The 15,336-nt window shown below is 42.7% G+C and overlaps 1 protein-coding gene across 10 annotated transcripts in view; it reads right to left on the bottom strand.

The window, feature by feature from the left end:
* FRYL (FRY like transcription coactivator) overlaps positions 1-15,336 on the bottom strand; it is a 505,173-nt gene that overhangs the window by 138,746 nt on the left and 351,091 nt on the right. For 6 of the 10 annotated variants that reach the window (XM_040334951.1, XM_040334921.1, XM_040334924.1 and 3 more), the window contains 3 exons: positions 13,616-13,660; positions 8,085-8,188; positions 1,517-1,625 (listed from right to left, as the gene is read on the bottom strand). In XM_040334951.1, coding sequence (XP_040190885.1) covers positions 1,517-1,625; positions 8,085-8,188; positions 13,616-13,660 — 258 coding nt within the window. The remainder of the gene's footprint in view (positions 1-1,516; positions 1,626-8,084; positions 8,189-13,615; positions 13,661-15,336) is intronic. The other 4 variants (XM_040334929.1, XM_040334936.1, XM_040334956.1 and 1 more) reach the window with 1 other exon arrangement.

The following is a 15,336-nucleotide window of genomic DNA, read 5'->3' as shown; positions in this document are numbered from 1 at the left end:
GCGCGGGTTTAAAACGTTGTTTTTGCCCACACACGATCGATCATTTTTTACAACCCGAAAAAACATTTTTTAAGACGACGTTAAATAATGCAGCATGTTCGAATTTTTTTTGTCGCTTTTCAGAAGCCGAAAAACGATGTGAAGCCCACACACGATCATTTTAAATGACGTTTTTAATGCCGAAAAACGATCGTGTGTAGGTGGCATTAGAATCCAGAAACGTCAGTGCAGCACTGGATGAAAGTTGCAAGGGTCTGTCAGGAGTCCAGAAACACATTCACCTTTTATACACGCACACACATCCACACACACACACTAATTACAAGGATGGTTACCTTTAAGGCTGGGTTCACACTTGTCCGACAAATGCTCCTACATTGGGAGCTCATGTCGCATGACGTGTGAAAATCAATGTTTCCCTATGAGAGCTGTCTTAACTGGTCCTACACAAGTCGGTCCGACTTTGAAAATGCTCCCTGTACTACTTTGGTCCTACATTGATCCTACTTCAGCCCATTGAATATCATTGAAGTCGGACCAAAGTAGGAGCCTTGTCCTAACCATCCGACTTTTGACATCTGACATGTGATTACAGCAGCAGTAAAAGGAATTTATCTCACTCTGGGATTGTTTTGATTGGTCAAAGAACAAGTCAGACTATCACAAAGTCGGATCAAAGTAGTATGCTGTTCATGAAAGTAGGATGGATGTAGGACCAATGTAGGATCAATGTAGGACCAATGTAGGACAGATGTCGCAGAGCAAAGTAGGATGAAAGTAGTACTGCTGTCGTGTAGTATAGTGTGAACCCAGCCTAATAGCCAGTCAAACCTCTTTGTATCAACTTGTGTGCAATGTTATCAGGCCAAAATCACCAGGGTATGTACACTTTTGATCAGGGTCATTTGGGTAGTTTCTGTTGCAATTATGATTTAAAAAGAGTAAACACAGTTGACTGATAATAAAGTGCTTCAGCCAAACACTAACCATAAGTGAAAGAAACGTTTTTGCACGATTATTCATATTCTCTGAAAAAAAGGCCAAGAAATCAAATTCTGCCAGGGTATGTAAACTTATGAGCACAATTGTATATTAGCATTGCACCGTTACGGTTATCGGTGCTGATACCAAGCATACTTATACTCGTGCAAATGCTATAAAACTTGAACTGATACCTTCAAGTCGGCAGACTGTAACTGCCGATTTATGTAGAGAAATGCATAAGAAAGCCGTGCGAGGGCACGGCAGTGTGAGACATCTGCAGAAGCTCTGGCAAGTGCTCTACCACTACACCACCAGGAAAGAGGCAGGTGGGCTGGGCATTATGTGTAAAATGTTAATGTATTCAAGGGCAATGAATGATTTATTTTGTGTTTGCTGGCCCACCACTAAACCACCAGGGTGGAGGCACAGCAAATATGATTTTTCCTAACATACCCCAACTAGCATCTCTTAATGTGCTCTTTTTATTAACATTAGCCATTAGATAATTTATATAGAATACATGTCATCTTACCTGAGCAATGAACTGAATAATCTTGACAAATATATTAAGAGGGGTGTCACGGGGCACAACGCTACGAGAACCCTTGGGGAAAAGTGCGGATACAATGCTCATAAGGCGGCTGAAAAAAATAACACCAAATTTAACATTCATTATGGTCACAAAGTCACATGAAACAAAAACACAGTAATAAAACAATACTATGAAGTTTCCGAAGCTCAGGGAACACGAGTATGTGCCCCCCTGAACTCCTGATTTGCAGCTTCAAAGTGATCGTTAAACGCAAGCCCTTTCAGGTCCAGACACATGATTGGTAATGGTTGCCTACAGACTTTTGAAGGTCCTTACATATAGCGGTGATTGCAGGAAGCTTTATAAAGCCCTGTAAACATGATCGAAATTTCCGATGGAAAAAGTCAGACGGAAATTCCGACCGTGTGTATGCCCCATCAGACTTTTTTCCGAGGAATTCCATCAGAGTTTAGAAAGAGAACATGTTCTCTTTTACTCCAATGAAATTCCGTTGGAATTCCGATGCGAGTTTGGCCGGGCTAAAGCCCGATCGGGTGTACGGGGCATAAGGTTCTGAACCATGATTGGTGGGAATTGCTGACAGCCTTCTAACATTTTGACACATGGTTGGTGGGGATTGCTTACAGTCTCCTAAGGTTCAGAACCATGATTGGTGGGAATTGCAGACATCCTTCCAAGGTCCTGACCCATGGTTGCTTACAACCTTTTAAGGATCGGATGCATGATTGGTGGGAATACCTAACAGCCTATTAAAATCTTGGCATGTGTCATGAATGAGCACAGATTGGCCCGGATTTACATACATCGGCGCATATTTATGCCGCCGTAGCGTATCTCCTTTATGCTACGCCGACGCAGCGCAGAGGAGGCAAGCACTGTATTCACAAAGCCAGTGCTGCCAAATCTGCGCTGGGTTTCCTAGGCGTAAGCCGGCGTATGTGGAAGTGGGCGTGAGCCATGCAAATGAGGCGTGACCCCATGCAAATGATGGGCTGAGTCTCAGACAGATATGTATAATTAACGGCGCATCCACCGTCTCGTGGACGCATCCCAATGCGCATGCTCAGAATCACGTTGGAACTACTCCCTAAGATACACCGGATCACTGCCTACGGCGTGAACGTAACCTACGCCTAGTCATATTCACGTCCTACGTAAAATACGTCGGCTTGTGTTCCCAGGTGCACCCATTGCATGGATGCTGCCGAGTTACACCTGCTTTATGGGGCATAACTTTACGCGCACTGCGTCGGATGGACGGATGTTCGTGAATCGGCGTATCTCCCTCATTTGCATATGTGACTAGAAAATCAATGGGTGCGCCAAATACGTCCAGCGTAAATATGCGCCCACTCTACGCCGGCGTAGGAAAGTTACGTCGGTCGGATGAAGCCTATTTTCAGGCGTATCTTAGTTTCTGAGTCCTGCGCATAGATACGACGGTGCATATTTGCACTTACGCGGCGTATCTCGAGATACGTCGGCGCAAGCGCTTTGTGAATCCGGGCCCTTGTTGCCGATTGTTTATGATTCCCACTTCTTCCATTTATTGCCATACTTTATAAAAGTAAATTGTCATTGCCTTGGAAACTGGTATCGTTAAAATGTCAGTCTGCAAACATAACAGCTTACTGAGAACAGGAACTTGTACAAGTAGACTTATGACAGGAGGAGGTCACAGGAGCTCATGGTTCAAGTTTTTAGACCCCATCTGTACCTTTTGTGACTATTTTAATTGGCTTGTGCAATTTTATAGAGTGTAAAGTGACATTGGCGTTCACAGCTATTCCAAAGAAACATCACAAATTCTGAAAATCGCACTGCTAGAGACTGACATTGCATATACTGTAAGTAATTTACTGACTAAACTAAGCCCCTTTAGGCAGCTTCCTAATAAGACCATCTCTATAAATGGCCTACCATTGTGTAATTAACTGCTGCAAAGTTCCCAGCCCTCCGCTATCCAATATATGAAACCTGTCACATCGATCCAAATAGAGGCTAATTGTTAACAGAGTAAGACAGGCTGGCAATAAAGTCCAAATTACTTTCTCACATGACATACACCAGCAGCTGACATAAAATAAAACAGATCTAAGACACAATTTACTGGCAATGGAAGAAAAATACATTGACAAGTATAGACTTGAAACGGCACAAGAAGCTGAAGGGAGCAGCAAGGGATGAAATGTAACTTTAATGCTTGGTCACAGCTTGAGATCCTGGCGTTTTCCTTCTGTGCTTAACAATACAGATGATTTTAAACATCAGCCACATACTGTAATGACTAATTAGCTTTATTTATGTCACTGTCATTAACAGCAGCACAGCGTAGACACATTCACTTGATAAGAAACCAAACCCAGGACTTTATACTATGAGATATCTAGTCGCATGTGGTTAATAGCGATTAGCAACATTGATTACATTTATATTTTAACAGTGACTGAAGCATGCATTTATTTCATGGTGTAAGAAAACACAAAGGGCCAGATTCAGAGACATTTGCGGCGGCGTAACGTATCGCATTTACGTTACACCGCTTGATTCACAATGCACTTGCCTGTAAAGTTGCGGCGGCGTAGAGTAAATCGCTCCGGCGCAAGCCCGCCAAATTCAAATGATCGGGTAGGGGGTGTGGATCATTTAAATTAGGCGCGTTCCCGCGCCGAACGTACTGCGCATGCTCCGTTTTGAAATTTCCCGCCGTGCTTTGCGCGAAATGACGTCGCACCGACGTCATTTTTTGAACGTAGACGTGAGTTACGTCCTTTCCTATTCACGGACGACTTACGCAAACAAAAAATTTTTTTAAATTCGATGCGGAAACGACGGCCATACTTCAACATGGCACGTCTATCTATACGCCACAAAATAGCAGCTTTAACTATACGCCAGGAAAAGACGACTAGCGACGGCGTAAGAGTATGCGACGGCCGCGCGTACCTTCGTGAATCGCCGGAAAAAGCTAATTAGCATACCCGACGCGGAAAACGACGCAAACTCCACCCAGCGGGCGCCGAAGTATTACACCTACGATCCGAAGGCGTACGAAGCCGTACGCCTGTCGGATCGAAGACAAAAGCCGTCGTATCTTGGTTTGAGGATTCAAAATAAAAATACGACGCGGCAAATTTGAAAGTACGCCGGAGTATCAGTAGATACTCCGGCGTACTTCTTCTGTGAATCTGGCCCAAAGCTGCTAATATGGAAAATTAGATATGCCTCCGAGGACTCATACAATGGGGCAGCAGAATACAAAGACAGCTAAACAGTTTCTGTGAAGGACAGGATAACAATGTATTTAAACACTTCAGCCTGGAAGATTTGGCTGCTCGATGACCAGGCTATTTTTTGTGATACGGCACTGCGTCGCTTTAACCGACAATTGCGCGGTCATGCGATGTTGTACCCAAACACAATTGATGTCCTTTGCTTTCCCACAAATAGAGCTTTCTTTTGGTAGTATTTGATCACCTCTGTGGTTTTTATTGTTTGCGCTATAAACATAAGAAAAAAAAAAAAAAAAAAAAGACGGCCAATTTTGAAAAAAATTATATATTTTTTTACTTTTTGCTATAATAAATATCGCACATTTTTTTTTTTTTTATACTGGGACATGACAGAGATCACTGTTCCCGACCATTGGGAACAGTAGATTCCTGTCATGTCACCTGTCAGATCGAGGAAAAGCCTTGTTTACATGTGCAATTCCCCGCTCTGTCTGTGTACAAGTCAATTGCGGGCCGCCAGAGGACATCGAGTCCTTCTGACCGACGGGCACGCTCCGCAATGGAGCCTGCGCAAGCCATCGTACAGCTATGGTGATTCGCGCAGGGGAGCCGTTATGCCGCCGTCAAACGCCGGCTGCAAGTCTTTAAGCGATTAATTATATGTAAACTATTTTTATCTGACATTATTCATTTTCTGTATAGCCGATTGTCTAGCTTTAATTCGATTTTCTAAGCTTGGCAATCAGCTTCTTTCTGTTCTTCGGGGACAACCTTACTTCCTTATTTCTGAATTCTGCATGGGGTCCTCTCACTTCCTGAAAATGTTGCCCTTCTCTTCTACACAGGCATACCCAGGGCTTTTTTTCAAGGGGAACTTGGGGGAACTCAGTTCCACCACCTTTGGCTCAGATCCTTTGGTGCATGCTCACCACAATCACTTGTAAACACAGAAGCCTGGTTTCTGTGTTTTCAAGTGACAGTTCTGCACTCTGTGTGTAACCCCCCTGAACTCTGCACTCTGTATGTAATGCAATCCTGGTATTTAATACCCCTTTAAGACCCTTCTACTGTTTGTGAAATCTGAACGGGGTCGTAGTTGAGTTCCTGCACCTATTTTCTGAGAAAAAAAACTCTGGGCATACCTAATGTTCATTCTAACTGCCCCAGCCCCTCCCTTCTCTCCGAGAGAGAGAGAGAGAGAGAGAGAGAGAGAGAGAGAGAGAGAGAGAGACTTTGGAAGTATGTTCTGTTTGTTATATTACAATTCAACATGCTGCAGATTTTCTACAGTGTACAACCAACCACATGGTTGTAGCGTTTAGCGCTTGAAATGCCTCTAAACTCAGCTTCTGAACCCATTTTTTTTGCGTTCCAATAACATAGAGGAGAGTTCAGGAGCAGTTAAAAGAAACGCCCAACTGCTCTTAAATGTACGTTTAGCAGCAGCAGGGTACATGAGGCCTAAACTGCTGGCAACAAAAGTGAGTACACTCCCAAGTGAAAATGCCCAAATTAGGTCCAAAATGTGAATATTTTGTGTGGCCACCATTATTTCCAAGCGCTGCCATAACCCTCTTGGGCATTGAGTTCACCAGAGCTTCACAGGTTGCCACTGGAGTCCTCTTCCGCTCCTTCATGATGACATCACAGAGCTGGTGGATGTTAGAGACCTTGCGCTCCTCCACCTTCCGTTTGAGGATGCCCCACAGATGCTCAATTGGGTTTAGGTCTGGAGACATGCTTGGCCAGTCCATCACCTCAAGGCAGTGGTCATCTTGGAGGTGTGTTTGGGGTCGTTATGTTGGAATACTGCCCTGTGGCCCAGTCTCCAAAGTAAGGGGATCATGCTCGGCTTTAGTATGTCACAGTACATGTTGGCATTCCTGGTTCCCTCAATAAACTGGAGCTCTCCAGTGCCGACAGCAATCATACAGCCCCAGACCATGACATTCCCACCACCATGCTTGACTGATGGGAAGACACACTTGTCTTTGTACTCCTCACCTGGTTGCTGCCACACATGCTTGACAACATCTGAACCAAAAAAGTTTAACTTGGTCTCATCAGACCACAGGACATCTAATCCATGTCCTTAGTCTGCTTGTCTTCAGAAAACGGTTTGCGGGCTTTCTTGTGCATCATCTTTAGAAGAGGCTTCCTTCTGGGACAACAGCCATCCAGACCAATTTGATGCAGTGTGTGGTGTGAGCACTGACAAGCCGACCCACACCCCTTCAGCCTCTGCAGCAATGTTGGCAGCACTCATATGTCTTTTTCCCCCAAAGACAACCTCTGAGCATGTGCACTCAACGTATTTTGCCATACATGGCTAGGCCTGTTCTGAATGGAACCGGTCGTGTTAAACCGATGTATGGTCTTGGCCACTGTGCTGCAGATAAGTTTCAGGGTCTTGGCAATCTTCTTATAGCCTAGGCCATCTTTATTGAGGGAACCAGGAATGCCAACATGTACCATGAGGTACTGAAGCCGAGCATGATCCCCTTACTTTGGAGACTGGGCCACAGGGCAGATCCTCAGAGAGTTTTGCCATGAGCTTCCAGTGACCAGTATTAGAGAGTGATAGCTATAACACCAAATCTAACACACCTGCTCCCCATTCACACCTGAGACCTTGTAACACTAACGAGTCACATGGCACCAGGGGGGGGGGGATGGCTAATTGGGCTCAATTTGGACATTTTCACTTAGAGGTGAACTATCTTTTGTTGCCAGCAGTTTAGACAATAATGCCTATGTGTGGAGTTATTTTAAGGGGGACAGCAAATGTACACTGCGGGAAGACCATACACTGTGCAGAATGCACTGCACTTGCACCCCAAATGCAGGTGTGTGTTTACTTGCACCAGATCACATGGTACAGTGGAATGCTATCCGATTGCTGTGCAGTTTTTAACCACTTCAATACCAGACATTTTCACCTCATGACAATTACTCCGTCATGTAACACTGTACCAAAATATTTTTTTTTTGCATTTTGTTGTGCTTTCTTTTGCTGGTATCTAATCACCACTGGGTTTTACATTGTCATAATTAAAGTGTATATTTTGTACACTTCAAATAAACTCTGTGTAAGAGATTTTTTTTTAAATGTGAATCGTGCACCACACTGCTCCCTACCACAGCCTGCAACAGAGAGCTGGTGAAGCAATAAAGCACTCAGGCAGGTCTCCATTGTAGTGTGAATGTAGCCTTATTTGGACTGCTGCAGGACTTGCCTTATATACTGTAAATCAGAAAACGTACTTTATTTTCTAGCCACCATGTAAAAACATACGCTTATTTAGAACACTCACCTATGTGTTACATTGTTGCTTTCACATTTTATCCGAATAACATAAACCCACAACAATCTGTACAGAGATTCCAGTGCAACTCGAGACATTTTAGGGTCTTTATTCTGAAGGAAAAAAAGAAAAAAAAATTCAATTACATTGTCATTATGCAAGTATGATGAACATTTCAAACATTCTATTGGTGATTAGTGTTAATTAGTAGTGAACAAATCTGTAAACTCAAATCTGAAAAAAAAGTGTTCATTATGGTTTTGTTTCTTCTTAATATAATTGAAGGGAACCTTTACAGTATTTTCAGTAAGCGGATATTATTTATTGCAGTTTATCTTAAAGCGATTACTGTATTGACTTTCACAATTATAAAGGTTTGCTCTATTAAGTTCTAGATTAGATGGGAACTCTGAATAGAACTGCATTTGCTCAGCGTCCTACTGAGGGAATCTGTCATGTGAGAATCGTGGAAGCTGCCATTGTTAATTCCTGGGCTGTCATGCTGATGTTTCAAAGTTTTAGCTTCAATGGTGACGGAGTCACTGACCCAGAACAAATAAAGAGAAAAACCTGATACTTTTTACGGACACTCAAATATTGCATGCTCCAGGTATGTGATCTAAAAGTGCTAAAGTCAGACACAGCCAGGTATATGGGGAAGGGGCTGGGAATTGTCCTTTTGTGGAGGCACACTGAGCTGTTCAGCCACAAAAAAACTATGGTCAGCATAGGGCCGTGTGGCCTTCCAGCAGGGGTGGACTGACAACTCATGGGGCCCCCAGGCAATAGAAGATTATGGGGCCCCCGGGCTTAAGATGGCCACCACGCCAGGAGGCATTGCATAGGCAGGGCAGCTAAAATCTCAGGATTTTCACATCAAAAGCATGTCGGTTTCGGACATATCAGGGACAGATGTAAAAAAACAGATTTTTACATACTGTCCCTGGTTTTATTGAGCCTGGCAACCCTGATGGGGCCCCCTAGTGGCATGGGGCCCTCAGGCAGTGCCCGAGAGTCCCAATGGTCAGTCCGCCCCTGCCTTCCAGCCATGAGTTCATCTATGGACGTATAGGTTTTCCCCATTTCCCCCATGAATGTCAGATACGAATGTGAAAAAACAACCATATTTTACACTTGACCAACCAAAATAAATTTTTGAGAATATTTTTTATCTGGCAGCAAAAAGTGTGAAGTTGAGATATAGAATTTTGCAGATCACTACAGATAATGTTTCTTATACGTTCACTGTTAATTATCAGCCTAGCACACCATCAAGAAAAGGCAAGACTTGCATATTTATCATGTATATGATGAAGCATTATAGTATAACCTGTAACCTCGGGCACATTCGAGTTTCAGATGGCCAAACATGCACAATAACGCACTGTACTCACAGGTATTTCAAAAAGAATCTAGTTTAACTACTTGAGCTCCAGAAGAATATATCCGCTTCTTGACCAGGTAATTTTTTGCCATTTGGGTCATGCAAAGGTGTACCCAAATGGAATTGATATCATTTATTTTCACACAAATAGAGTTTCTCTTGGTGGTATTTGATCACTGTGGTTTTGTTTATTTTTTTGCGATGTAAACAAAAATTAAAACGCCAAAAAAATAAATCTATACTTTTTACTTTTGGCTATACAACATATCCAAAAAAACACAATAAATGTATACTTACTGGTTTACGTGAAAGTTATAGTGCCTACAAACTACAGTCAGGTATATAAATATTGGGGCATCGACACAATCTTTTTGGCTCTATACACCACCACAATCTGGCCTTCCTGTTTGAGGCTCACCAATGGTTTACATATTGTGGTGAACTGTATTCACTCTGGTGAAGTCTTCTCTTGATTGTTGACTTTGACACACATACACCTACCTCCTGGAGAGTGTTCTTCATCTGGCCAACTGTTGTGAAGGGTGTTTTCTTCACCAGGGAAAGAATTCTTCGGTCATCCACCACAGTTGTTTTCCGTGGTATTCCGGGTCTTTTGGTGTTGCTGAGCTCAAGAGTGCATTCTTTCTTTTTAAGGATGTTCCAAACAGTTGATTTTGCCACACCTAATGTTTTTGCTATCCCTCTGATGGGTTTGTTTTGTTTTTTCAGCCTAATGATGACTTGCTTCACTGATAGTGACCGCTCTTTGGATCTCATATTGAGAGATGACAGCAACAGATTCCAAATGCAAATAGCACACTTGAAATTAACTCTGGACCTTTTATCTGCTCCTTGTAAATGGGATAATGAGAGAATAATACACACATGGCCATGGAACAACTGAGAAGCCATTACTTTTGGTCCCTTAAAAAGTGGGAGGCACATATACAAACTGTTGTAATTCCTACACCGTTCACCTGATTTAGATGTAAATACCCTCAAATTAAAGCTGAAAGTCTGCAGTTAAAGGACATCTTGTTTGTTTCATTTCAAATCCATTGTGGTGGTGTATATATCCAAAAAGATTAGAATTGTGTCGCTGTCTCAATATTTATAGACCTCACTGTATGTCATATATACTGAAATTTTTATGAGCGGTGATCATCGACCTATAATGGGACTCTGATATTGCGGCGACAATCAGACACTGGCTGGGAAAGGGCAATCAAAGGGGTTAAAAGTGTGCCTAAGTGTAATGTGTGTCAAGTGTGCTGCTTTGCAGGGATGAGGAACTGACCGATCACTCCCTCTGTACAGAGCTCTGTGTTGTTTACCAACACAGAGCTCTGGGCTGTGATTGTACACAGCTTACCGTAACTTGCTGTTAAGCTTCAGCAGGTGCTAGGCAGGGGGCGTGCCCTAAATCTGAAAGTAGGCAGCGACGTATGGATATGTCGCTTTGCCTACAGCGGGCGCTCACCCACAGTACTTGGCGGTTGCCAAGTGGTTAATTAAATTTTTTTGCCAACCACAGTTACCGTGGGTTGCAACACACCTATATAAGCTTTGGCTGCAATCCACCAAAATATCAGTCAGCAAATACATATCATTAAACTTTACTAGATTCTCTTTGAATTATCTATAATTGGCCTTCAACAAGTGCTTAAAATTGATCACTACTTTTTGAGTGCACCCAAGACCGTGGTTTAACATTTGTGTGAATACGACGTACCATTGTTTGTGAAGGTTCTCATTTAACCTGGCCATTGTAAAAAATAGTAGTAGCTAGTCACATTCAACTAGACTTGTTCTGTAATGATGAAGACATTTTGTAACTTCTCCAAGCCACTTCTTCATTTCCAAGGAGTGTCAGATACCCCAGCATTTATATTTATCCAATCTCCTTGGAATGTGTAGGTGTTGACTGTCCAAGAACAGAATGGGAAGTGTGAAAGTTGTGGAACCATCATGATCTAGTTACCGTATTTATCGGGGTATAGCGCGCTCCCGCGTATAGCGCACACCCCTAAAGTTGCCCCGAATTCCTGTGGAAAAAAGTTTTTTTGTACTTACAGTTTTGGTGTCTTGCGCGGCGTCCATCGGCGGCCTCGTCGGGTCCGGCGTCCGTCTGCAGCTTCGGGTGTCCTCTTCGTCGGGTCCGGCATCCTTCTGCGGCGTCCTCCCCCGTACCGAGTTTGAATACTGCGCCGACATATACAGAGCGCAGTACACTCGTGTATCGTCGGGCAGGCTCGGCAACTCTCGCGCTGATGTCCTGTACGTCCAGGACGTCAGCGCGAGAGGACCCGAGACTGCCCGACAATACACGAGTGTACTGCTCTCGGTATATGTCGGCGCAGTATTCAAACTCGGCGCGGGAAAGCGGGTATCGGCGTATACCGCGCACCCACGATTTTGCCCTGATTTTCAGGGCAAAAAAGTGCGCGGTATACGCCGATAAATACGGTACATAATTCCTTTATTGGTGTCAGGAAGTCTGCATAGGTGTTAATTCCTCAACTTACATGGCTTAAGGTGTAAATTGTAAAACTGATGGGTAGAGTGTTAAAATGGCATTATATGTTGAAAACAGATCGTGGTAAAGTCTTTCATACTTTCTTGCGAGAACAGTGGGGTGCACATTTTGGACAGAGAGGACAAATGGTTGGCATGAGAAAAGCCCTCTACGTCAAACTGAAATAATCAATCATCTCTGAACAGGGGAGTGGGGGAGCCTTCACACACATGTAGGGCTGTATAAACATCTCTACCCTGGTGATTTAACAACTTCCAAGTATGGAAATAGTACATAGCGATTCCACAACTTTTACACCTCCCATCCTGTTCTTGGACAATCAACGTCTACATCAAGATTCACATAAAGTCCAGTTGAATCTGACCAACTACTACCTATAACGGATTTGCATTTGCATACAGGTGCTTTTAACGTACATATAAGAGGATTTTAACTTGGTGGCAAGACCTTTTCCAAGTGATAAATGAAACAGTAAAACACCTGCAAGTCCCACCAAAGCATTACTTGCATTTAAGTGAACAAACATAGCTGCATTGCTTTTCAGAAAAAACACAGAAAAAATGCAAAGGATCCCATGAAAGGCAACACGATGGTGTGCTCATAGTTTGAATGAATGTGCAAGAATTGAAAAAAAAGGATGTGTATGGACACACCATATCATAGCTGGGCCGGTCTTGAAAAAAATAATGATAATGCTTCAATGAGCTAATAGGAGCTTTCAGTCCTATGCTTTATGTGACATTCATATAATGCAATGGTACAGACATGGCGCAGCATGTTACCAACTCACTGCTACTCAAGAGTATGTCCAATCTTGCAGCTAAATTGGTAGAACTCCTATTTTATATATATTACATATTCGGATTCACATAGCACAACGCAAATTAGAAATGGCTGTTTACATTTTACTTTCTCTTTTCTGAAAAAGCAAAAACTGAAGTTATCCTCTACTATATAGAGGGGGCTGGGGATTTAATGTTCACCATAAATAACTCTGCAGCCTGCTGGATTCTCTCACAATTATTGCTAGCGGCTGCTATAGCCGCTAGCAATAATCACTGTCCTCTCCCGGCGGGCACAGCTTCTCCCGCCCGCTCCTCTGCCAGAAGCTGACAATTGCTTGGCAGGTGGGATTCCCCTGTCATCACTGTCTGTGTTGATGGGGGAATTATGTGTATGGCCTGCCTAACACATGGAGAGGTCTTTTTTTGCATGCTGTGTGAATAGGAACACATAGGGAGTTGTTCTCAAATTTGACTGCAAAGTAGATATTTTATGCAAGGCAAGCATAGAAAATACTTTTTTTTTTTTATATCTGCATTGTTTGGGTCAATCGCAGCTTCAGTGGCTGATAAAAATTGCAAAAAATAATAATAATTTTACAACATAAGGAGAATACAAAAATACATTTGTTTGAGTCACGGCACCTAGTTACATTAATAGCGGAAATCATAAATAAACTGGCAGGCAATCTTCGGTCTGTAGGTGTGCCTGCAAGAGGTTGATTTCATTAAACGGTCCACAGAAAATGAAGATCATCTTTCAGGATGTCTATAAAGACCTGGTATGAGGTCTCCCGCACATTGAAAGCAAGCCCAGCTTTTCATTATACAAACTCACCTGCAGGGTTTCTATTTGTTTTCTGAGACTGTTGTTAGATGGCATCTAAATAAAGCAACGTGAGACAGCAAAACATAACAAACATGAAAATGGAGCGACATGCATGTTAGATGAAAAATAAAAGCACAAAGAAAAAACGGAACACAACTAAAAGAAGCCAGGGGAGGAAAATAAATCTGCATTTTTTGGAGATTCATAACCGTCTGGCTACATAGAGTGGAAATTGGTTAACATTTAGATAATGGGATGTCATTTCCATTTTATGCACAGAAAACCATATTCCCTCAAGCTGGTGAAAAACTACAGGTCTCTGTATAATCTATCCGACCAGACAGCGACTGTCCAAGACTATATTAGTTGTTGTTAGAGGCATTTTGCTGGCATAATCAGCTACCTACCCAGTATGTTTATTTCAGAGTCTTTACTGGATTTCATTCTGACTTATTGCCCTAGCTAAAATGAGGTTTAAATTTGTGCAGGTATTACAATTCTAGAAAAAAATGCACCTGGATAAAGAACAAACTAATACTTTAAAGTGTTTTCTGTAAGAAAAATGTTTTTTTCCTTTTAGTTTTGAGGGGGGATTTACCCTATCTATTTAGTATTGGTACTATTCGTACTGCTGATCATGATCACAGAGGCAGAAAATAATGGGAAATCCAATACAAATTGTCATTAGAATAAGATGCAAACAAAAATCTTGCATTGGGAGCACTTGCGTTGGTGGCAATTGGGGAGGAGGAGCTTTCCCCTCACATTTTAGCCATTTCCTCTCACTTCCTATTGCATTTCCTAATCAAAAAGAAAAAAATCACCCAAGAGGGCACAGACAGCAAAGAATCACCTGGCAATCCTGCTTTAAACTATGGAATTCTGGCTGGCTGGCAGAATACCTGAACAGTGCTTGCATCCGAATGACCTGTTCGGCCGTCAGTTTTCCACTTCGCTCCTTCGACTTTTTGAAGGGTTTCAGGTGGAGTGGTGCCATCAGGGCCACCAACTCAGTGAATTTTGTCCAGTCCTATAGGAACCGTCGGAAATTCACCCAGTGAATGAACAGCTTTACTCTATGCCGGGGATATGCAATTAGCGGACCTCCTGTTGTTGTAAAACTACAAGTCCCATCATGCCTCTGCCTTTGGGTGTCATGCTTGTGGCTGTCAGAGTTTTGCTATGCCTCATGGGATTTGTAGTTCTGCAACAGCTGGAGGTCCGCTAATTGCATATCCCTGCTCTATGCAAATCAAAAACAGTTTCTGTAGGCTGAAACTGATAAGAAATACCCATATAATATGCCAATTTGGCTTACAGGTTTCTCATTTCAACCAAGAAAGTTGGAGACACACCAATAGGCCATTTCAAAGGGGTTTCTAAACCGCTTTGAGGAAGCTGGGTACATGAAGCCACATGGCTGCTCCAGTATATCAAGGGAAGCTCTGCCCAAAGCTCCGAAGAGAGCCCGAGACTCATATCTGTAGCACACTAGGAAATCTCATTGATGATCCTAAAAAAATACCAGCAAACACACCAATTAAAAGTACAATTCAAAGTAAACTCCTGGAGCACATCACAAGCAAAGTCCAGTCTGACCAGGTCCACTCAAGGTCCTTGGCATTGTTTTATTTAGCTATGGCCAAAGACCCCACCTGATCCAAAAGACAGAACATTGTGCTTCTCGTTTAATAAGCTTTTGTTAAAATGACGTATATATACAGTGAGTG

The sequence above is a fragment of the Rana temporaria genome, chromosome 1, assembly GCF_905171775.1.
Source record: "Rana temporaria chromosome 1, aRanTem1.1, whole genome shotgun sequence".
Lineage (NCBI taxonomy): Eukaryota > Metazoa > Chordata > Amphibia > Anura > Ranidae > Rana > Rana temporaria.
Note: the sequence above shows the minus strand (reverse complement) of the source record. Positions and strands in the feature narration are given on the sequence as shown.